This window comes from Camelus ferus, chromosome 16 (assembly GCF_009834535.1).
Source record: "Camelus ferus isolate YT-003-E chromosome 16, BCGSAC_Cfer_1.0, whole genome shotgun sequence".
NCBI classification, from domain to species: Eukaryota; Metazoa; Chordata; class Mammalia; order Artiodactyla; family Camelidae; genus Camelus; species Camelus ferus.
In genome coordinates, this window is record NC_045711.1 from 35,026,838 (window position 1) to 35,035,878 (window position 9,041).

General features: G+C 47.7%; 1 protein-coding gene across 1 annotated transcript; it reads left to right on the forward strand.

Moving 5' to 3' along the window:
- Nucleotides 1–2,601: 2,601 nt before the first annotated feature.
- On the forward strand, nt 2,602–7,494 carry LOC116656769 (lysozyme-like protein 6). Its single transcript, XM_032457188.1, has 5 exons — nt 2,602–2,710; nt 3,667–3,898; nt 4,840–4,998; nt 5,878–5,956; nt 7,275–7,494. The coding sequence occupies exons 2-5, from the start codon at nt 3,760–3,762 to the stop codon at nt 7,342–7,344; spliced, it is 447 nt and encodes a 148-aa protein (XP_032313079.1). The 5' UTR covers nt 2,602–2,710; nt 3,667–3,759; the 3' UTR covers nt 7,345–7,494.
- Nucleotides 7,495–9,041: the final 1,547 nt, after the last annotated feature.

A 9,041-nucleotide genomic window follows, 5' to 3' on the forward strand; every position in this document is an offset into this window, starting at 1 on the left:
TCCATCACCCCCAGAATTTCCTTGTGCTCCTTTCTAATTCCCCACTCCAAGCAAGTACTGAGCGGCTTTCAGTCATTGTAGGTTAGCTCACATTTTCTAGAGTTTTCTGTAAATGTAATACTACAGTGTGTACTCTTTTATTGTTTTGGTCTGGCTCCTTTCACTCGGCATAATTAGTTTTGAAATTTATCCATGTTGTTGTGTGTACCAAAAGTTCATTCCTCTTTATTGCTGAGTAGTATTTCATCATATGAATGTACCACAGTTTATCTATTCAGAATGAGGATAAATTTAAAAATTAATACAATGCCCTACAATCATATAAAAGAGAAACTGAAGGAAAGTAATACAATAGTAGGTAAGTTCCATGTGGATGCTCAGCCTTGATCACACTGGAACATATATTGATGGAGTCAGATGCTTGACCTATACACACAGTTATATGAACCCAGTTCTTTGTCAGAAACTTTGGTTTGGCTCCCATGGCCAGCAGTTGGCCATCCCATGCAGGAGGGTACAGTGCTGTGTGGATGATGCGTGGGGCCTGAGATTGAGCAGAGAAGGTGGACACAGGCAGGTTTTAACTCAGTAGAAAGATTCATTTCTCACAGGGCTGACCATCAGGGTGGCATGCTTCTTTCTGAGTTACGTGAATGGTGTGTTTGGACTGGACCACCATGGGATTTTAGACCACCATCCAGCCTATTAACGATCCAGATTCATTCACTAAGGTCCATATTTAATTTTTCAAAGGCACATTTGCATTCCTCTTATCTTACTTTCACAGCACAATCTAGGAGCTTCCATTGCACTTTCCTGAGCAGGGACATAGGCAGTCTTCCCTTCCCCAAGGTCTCAGGGCCAGCGGCAGGCGTTGGCACTTCCCAGTCCCACTGGGGCCTCTCTCAGGAGCCAGAATATGATTTTATGGAAGAAAGTGTTCAGCAATGCTTTGGAGGCAACAAGGCTTTAGAACCTTCTACTACAAACATAACTTTCAGTTGACAGCTTGTTAGGTTGATTTATAACTTGTAAATGTTTATATAGACAGATGATCTGTGGCCTCCATGTTTTCTTGCCCTAGGTTGCGACATCCAGAATTTATTCATGGGCCCCAGGTTGGGTTTTTAAGTTCCTTGACTGAGTAGGAAGCCAACCAGGGCTCATGTCTGTCACGGTTGGGTGGGTGGAGGCTGGAGGGCCCCTCTGGTCCCCCTTTGAGTGATGCCATCAACCCCTCTAAGACTTTAAGCTGCAGGGAGATCCTCCCTTGGCCCACTTTCCAGCATGTTGACCTGGGCTATGGAAACCTCTCCTTCTGCCCAGGGCTCTAATTCTGCACAGATGAGGTTATTTGGGTCAGCTGAAGCATCTGTAGATTTTTGGTCACAAGAAGTACCTCATGAAGTGGCACCCCGAGAATGCCCTCTTCCCAGGGTTCTACCTCCACCCAAGTCCTGCTGGCTTCACATCCCAAGATGTAATGTGTTGCTGTCCTGCTGGGGAGGGCAGTCCAGAGATGGAGGGTACAGGGCAGCACTGCCCACTTAGAAAGCTCTTCCTACTTCCTGTCAAACCCTATCAACCCATTTCAAAGGGTGGGGTGAGGATCAGTAACAAAACTATCTCTTGCCTCCTTTTTGTTGCAGTTGGTGGAAGTATCTCACAGACTTCCTTGGTGACTTATGTTACTAGAATGTGTGGCCTTCATGGAGAGGTAACAGGTTGTCAGGTCACCACTCCAAGGATGGTTAGCCCCATGCTGACTCTATTAGGCAGGTCTCTTTGGTTGCAAGTGACAGAAACCCAACTCTAATGTGTTTACACAGGAAGGGACCTTTATAGAATCACAAGGTTGCAGTAAGGACCAGAGTGTGTTTAGGTTGCAGAAAGAGTGAACCCTGGGACTGGAATTCTGTCTGGATGCTGCTCCCTCTTCAAGGAGGCTTGGTCTCTCAGATGGGCTGTATCCACAGGATTCCAAACCGTCGGCCTCTGGCCCTACACCCAAGGCTTCCTGTAAGAATCTGAGCTGCTCTGCTTAATTTCAAGTCAAGATATACTGGTTGCGGCCAGGGCATACCCTGTCACATGGAGAGCAGGGCCCTGTGACTGACAGCCCCACTAAAACCCCATGGGGGAAGGAGTTGCCTCACAGATAGTCCTGTTCTCAGAAGGGAATGGAGGGGCAGACAGATCAGCCAGCACTCTCTACCCTGTCCCACCCGGTGGTCTGCCTCACAGTGTCAGCAATCCCCCCAGGCCCATCTGCCACTTCTGCCTGAAGGTAGGGTAGACCTCAAGGCTGAGCCAGTTTGCATGGTTAAGTCCAGAGTATTTCCTGGGGAGAGGGTTTAGCTCAAGTGCATGCTTAGCATGCACAAGGTCCTGGGTTCAATCCCCAGCACCTCCATCGAAAAACTAAACCTAATTACCTCTTCCCTGCAATAATTAAAAAAAAAAGACCAGAGTATTTCCAGGAGAGTGATGACATCACAGAACTGGGGTTCCAGAAGGTGGGGGTGGCCCAGCACTCCTGCCAACTGTAGACAATGGAGAGCAGAGAGCGGGGGAGCGGGGCGGGGCTAAAGGGTAGTCCCTGAGGAAGAAGAGGCTCCTACAGGAACGCCTTTGTTCTGCAGATTCTCACTGAAAGCCCTGGGCTGACTGGGACCTGGGGCCACTGGGGCCAGAGAAGGATAGGAGAGAGGTAAGCTTGGAGAGGGAAGGTGGGTGGGTGTGCACCTGCCAGAACCACTGTCTTCCCTAAGAGAACCCTAAGAAGGGACTTCACGGGCAGAGATGGGGCTCCCTGCTTTCCGAGGCTCAGTGATAACCTGTTTCTGAAGGAACCTACTGAGTCAGGGCAGAATATGGTTGCACAGGGCATGTTTATACTGTAAAAGTATTTGTTGTTTGTCTGAAATTCTAATGTAACTGGACACCCTGTAATTTTATTTGCTAAATCTGGCAACTCTAGGGTGGGAAAGAGAAGCAAAAGAATGGTCACAAGCACAGGCCACTATGGAGTGAGTCTTAGAAAACAGAATGAAACATCCCTGAGGAAACAGGGCATCAGGGCAGCCATTTGGTCCAAGCAGAAGCTGCCATGACTCATGAAGCCGGTGGGTGGAGGAACCCTCAGGGTCTAGTTTAAGGGGAAAGATACACACACACACACAAACACACACACACACACACACACACACAAACACACACACACACAAACACAGACATACACAGAAAATGTTCTAAAACTGACTGTGGTGCTAGTTGCACAGTTCTGTGAAAATGATTGAATTGTACACTTTAATTGAATTAATCTGACACACACACAGAGTGAAAGTGAGGGTTATTTCTACAACTAGAAAATTCTTACTTGCTTTATGATATGCACTTCTGAGTGGAAAAAAAGAACAGAACCTATAACCAGCCCCCATGTGCTGCACAAGGCAGGGCATCCCCTTAGGGAGAGTCACGTGTCACGTGGGGTGTGGGGTTGGGAGGGTCATGACACTATTCTTTCTCCTTTTGTAAATGTTTGTGATTTTCTGCAATAAAAGAGTATTTATAAAATAATAACATGAGAGGAAAGAGGCTGAAAACAGCCGGGTGGAGAGCTGTGAGTGAGCGAGGACATTTGGCTGCTCTCTCCATATTCCTCAGGCCCTCGGAGCAAACCAGCAGGCAGTCTGGGAGACCCTGGGACCCGCCGGCCCGCCACCACACGCCCTCCACTGCGCCTCCTCCCCGCCGGAGATGCCCGGCCTGCTGCTCGTCTCCTTGGCCAGCTGCCTGCTGGCCATAAAGCAGGCCAGCCCCATCAGCCGTTGTGACTTGGCCAAGGTGCTGCATGAGGAGGACTTGGATGGGTTTGAGGGCTACTCCCTGAGTGACTGTGAGTGCCATCCCTCCCACCCCCACCCCCACCGCGCCTCCTCTCCCGGTCATGCCCTACGTGGCCAGCTGTCTTTTTCTGTCACTTGTTTTCCCAAGTCAAGTTGAAAAAACAGCCCTCTCCAAGAAGCCTTCCCCAGCATTGCGTATTTGTTCAATGATTATTAAGTGAGCACTTAGTGTGTCCCAGGAACTCTTTCAGACACTGGGGGTATAGATATCAGCACAGCCCCTTCCCTCACAGTGTTCACATTCTAGGGGGAGAGAGAGCAATAAAGAGAAACATACAAATATATGAAGGACTTCCTGGTGGTGATAAATGCTATGCAGAAGAATAAAGCAGGAGGAGTGATAGGTGACAATGTTCTAGAAGAAGAAGTCAAGGAAGGCCTCTCTGAGGAGGTGACACAGCAGTGCTGAATAGAGTAAAGGACCTGGTCCCCCAAACATCTGGGGGAAGAGTATTCCAGACAGAGGAAACAGCCAGTGTAAAGGCTTTATCCTACTCCAAGGTAGAGAAATCTCCCTTCTGCCCAGAATTTGTGCACATCTCTCTCACAGCACTCTCTCCTTTCATCTTGCTTTGTGGGTTTTTTAGGCACAAAGCTTCATTCTTATCCTATAGGTGCCTTGAAGGCAGCACCTCCATTTGATCCAGCTCAATGTCCCTCCCTGGGCTTTGCACAGTTTCTGGCACACAGTAGGTGGTCATTAAGGGCAGAAAGCACGGATGGACAGGTGGACGGATGGGCAGTTGTGCTGATGGGTGGGTGGATGGACTGAAGGATGAGAGGAGACGCTAATGGGTGTTTGTAGCCCGCAAGCCCCATCTAGCCTCTAAGGACTTGCTCCTTTCTTCCGGTTCCTCATCTCCCTTCCTCCTGCATCTCCCTTCCCCCTCAGCTTAGCCCCCTCTAAAAACCCTCTTCTCCCTGTTCTAAGGGCTGTGCCTGGCTTTCACGGAAAGTGCCTTCAACATAACAAAGGTAGATGAAAATACCGATGGCAGCTTTGACTACGGCATCTTCCAGATCAACAGTCACTACTGGTGCAACGATTACCAGAGTCACACGGAAAACATTTGCCACGTGGACTGTCAAGGTCTGGCGGGGGCCCCAGGGTGGGAGAGGTGAGAGAGGTGACCAGGTTCTATGTACAGGACTTCCCTTCCTACGCACAACCTGGGAGTGGCCCCTGTTGGGGTAGCTCAAGGAATCAGTGAATCCCTTTACTGAGCAGAGGGTTTGACTTGTGTCCCTAATCGCACATCCGTAGGAGTTGCCATGGTGTTCCGCAGGCTCCAGATAGGCTTGCACAGCCAGCAGCGGTAGAGCAGCAGCAGCAGCAGCCAGCATTTATTGAGAGTGGATTATGTCCTCAGCACTTTACATGCATAGCTCATCTCATCCAACCTGCCATGCAGTATGATCCCCACTTTACAGACGAGCAAACTGAGGCTCACAGAACCAGTGCCAAATGGCAAACTGGTAGCCCTGAAAGCTCAGCTCTCACCACCAAGCAGTACTGTCTTTGGCTAACAGTCTAACCAAAGGCCAAGTGCAAACTCCCCACTCAGAGCTGATCCAGGAGGCTCCATGGTCCATGACTCTGTCCCTTATCTCCTCCTTTGTTCACCTCAAGAGCCTCCCTCCTTAAGCATGACTTTACCGTGGTCCCTGTGCTTTCCCTAGAAACCTCCAAACCTAGGGGTGAACCACCATCTACTCTGGCTAGGAAGTATGGTAACAAACCAGCCCAAATCTCAGGCTTCCTGTCCCTCCTGCCCCCACCCGCAGCCACCCCCCAACCTCCAGCAGCCATTGTATGGATGCCCCAGTGGGCCTCTAGGAGGGAGGCCCGCCCCATTTGGAAGTACTCAGCCTCCGGGTGGCACATGCCTGTGCGGGGAGAGCCAGTGACAGCTTCAGTCTTTGGGACTGTTCCCTGTGCTCTCACCAGTACTCTCCCTCTTCCTTTCAGAACTGCTGAGCCCCAACCTTCTCTCAATCATCAACTGTGCTAAAAAGATTGTGTCCAGAGCAGGGGGCATGAAGAACTGGTGAGGAGGACTCTGTGGGACTAAGCTAGTGGGCAGGGTCTTAAGAAAGATGTGCTGACAGAGAAAGGGACCCTAGGCCAGGCCTAGATGTCTTCTACAGTCTAGAAAGATGTGGGCTAGTGGCAGGGCTTGGAACGCCAGGTTCTGGCTCTTCCTCTGATTCTGTGTTAAACCAAACTCTTTTGGCTGCAGTAACAGAACCGCCTGCGCTAACTGAAGGAGTTTGTTCTGAGAGGACAAGGGGTCTTACTGAGCCCACACAAGGGGTGAGGTTGGGCCTCAGGAAGAGGACAGAAGCAGGGCTGGAAACCATCAGCAAGCTTTCCTTGGCAGGTTTCTGCTTCTCTTGCTGTATTTGCTTTACGACTTCCTCTGCAGACCAGCTTTCTCTGCTCTGCCGTCCACAGGACAATGTCTTCCCTGAATCTATGGGCTAATGTCCCAAGCAACCACACAGAGCCTGGCTAGGCTCAGTCCCAGTCCCAGTGCTTGAGGTACAGAATCTGATGGGTTCAGCTCAGACCCCGTGTCCCCACTTGGCTCAATCAGCTGTAGGCCTGGGAGCAGTGAAGTAATAGAAACCTGGCTGCCACAGGGCCCTCTCTCCATAACTGGCTGCAACATTTTCTAGGATAAGTGTGTTGTTCATCAGCTGGGCAGACACCCCAGCTGTCAGCTTACCAACAGTGGACGTTGGGATGGTTACTTAACTTCTCTGACCTTCAAACTAGATACATAACTAATATCAATTGCCACTTCTATGGGAAACTGAAAAAACGGAAGGAGTTAAGTGCCTTGCATTCTCTAAAAACACATGCAAAAGAAGGGGCATTGATGACTATTATGGAGAGAAAGTCAGTGGTTGCCCCTGGGATTTTTTTAAATTTATTATTATTATTTTTAGTAACTCTTAGCCCTGTAACACAGTGCTCTTCTCCTTCAGAGGGAGATAAGGATTTGAAAATGTGGAAGCAAAAAATAATTATAATAATAAAATTTTAAAAGCCTGGGAGGGTAAGAGCTCAGTGGTACAGTGCATACTTAGCATGCAGGAGGTCCTGCATTCAATCCTCAGTACATCTATTAAAAAAAAAAATAAGAAATGTGGAAGCAAACTGAATGGGGGAAGAGGGCAAACAACACAGATAAGGGCATTGAAAGGAAGAATCAGAGGGGCCGAAGGAGGACAGATTAGACTGCTGGGAATGAAGGGGATGCTGGGGGTCGCTCTGCGTGGAAGCCTCACTAAGTTCCGGGTCACATGGGCGGGGAAGCAGCTGGTCAGGTGGAAGCAAGAACCAGGCTTTTCTCTCCTCAGGGTAAAATGGAGGCTGCACTGTGAGGGCCGGCCACTCTCCTACTGGATGACAGGATGCCACCTGGGATGAGGCAGGGGACAGGCCTGTAGTGGAGTCACTCCAGAATTCCTCTCCTCACTTTGGAATTCTTCATTTCTTCTTCCTCTTGCCTCCACTTCCTGTTATTTTCTTCCTTTCCCATTTACAAATAAAACTGACCAGAGACCCAGAAATAAATGGGTTCTAGGACTTTGTCCTTGTTCCCATCCAGGCCCAGGCCCAGGCCCCTGGTTCCCTGATTGTCATTTGCAAACCAAGAAGACTGTAATGAAGAAGTTTCTATATTTTTGGAATTATTAAAGCATTCCATGTGCAAAGACTGTGTTAATTTATTCATTATTAATTCCACATGTCTTTGAGTACCTAATAGAGTAGGAGTGTGCTAAGGACTAGAAGAGAAAGCATAACCATTGTTCATGAGGCATTCATACTCCAGCTGGGGAAGCAGAGACACACATGCATAATGCAGACAAGGAATAGATACATACAATGAATACAATGGTAATAAAATCTAGAATTATTGATTTGAAACAGTATGAGGATCTAAGTAATTTCTCCAAAGCCAACTATTTTTGAAGTAAGAAAGCTCAGAAGTAGGTCATGGGTGGGGCTAAGGGTCTGGTATATTGAGGTGGAGAAGGTAGTGGAGGGGAGGGGAGAAACGGTGCCAGGTGCCAGTGACTTGGGGGTACTTTGGGACAATAGGCTAGAATCTAGATGATTAAAAGAGCTTCCCTGGATAGGATCTGCTTTGCTTGGAAGGTGCTGATGTGGAGTAAAACCTGCTTAAGGACACTGCAAAGACAGAAAAGGGACAGTTGGAGGAATGCCCTGCACAGAGCCACCATCAGTCCTGTCTGACTAAACTGGGGTTTTATCTTGAGCCACTCATAACTCCTTCAGCTATAAAATGAGTGATTTGACTATTCAATGATTCCCAGACTTTTGGATTTCACAGACCAGTAAAATCTCAAAGAAAAACATTAAGACTGTGAAAGATTTCCAACTTTTTATTTCAATGCCTAAGTATTAATCAAAACAACTATCCTTTATCAGTTTCTCTTCATAAGACAATTTTTAGCACCAAATTAAAGGAAAGTCATACTTGTGGGATAATACAAAGGAATAGATTTTGTCCCGTGGGGGAAAAAATTTAAACCTTGATTATATTGTCTTTTTCCCATTTTGATGAGAACTAGCAAAAACTTCATCACAGCCCAGCATGGGTCTGAAGACCATTGTTTGGAAACCTCAAGGGACCTGTTCTATTTCCCCCACAAAATAGCTGACTTCTAGGATGCTTAGAACAGTCCTTCTCAGGCACCATGAGCTCCAATGTTGGTGCCCTAATTGAACCAACTTTTCCCAAACTTATCTCTCCTTCTCACCTTGCCTCCCAACTTCCCACATCATCTGACCTCCACCAGCTCACATACATAATTCACCAAAATCATGAAGGAAAGTCAGGAAATTCTTTTTAAGGATTTCATGTTACACTGTTGATGGCTTTAATGAGCTATATACCTTGATATTTAAAACTCATGCAAACACTCTTACGTCAAAGGATTTCATCTTTAGTGCTCACAGTCCACAAAGAGTTGGGAAGTTTAAAATTTTAAAGTTCCGTGAGTAGTTAGTGCTAACTACCTAGTACTCTAGTCTTCTGTGGGAGTTTGAAGATGAAGCCAGCCGCTATAAAGACATCTGCACCACTTGATCCTGTAAAC

Bases quoted from the DNA above. Each gene is read 5' to 3' on its own strand.
- LOC116656769 (XM_032457188.1), top strand. From the start codon at position 3,760: ATGCCCGGCCTGCTGCTCGTCTCCTTGGCCAGCTGCCTGCTGGCCATA. The intron at 4,999-5,877 runs GTCTGGCGGGGG...TCTTCCTTTCAG, and splicing joins TTGCCACGTGGACTGTCAAG to AACTGCTGAGCCCCAACCTT. The intron at 5,957-7,274 runs GTGAGGAGGACT...TTCTCTCCTCAG, and splicing joins GCAGGGGGCATGAAGAACTG to GGTAAAATGGAGGCTGCACT.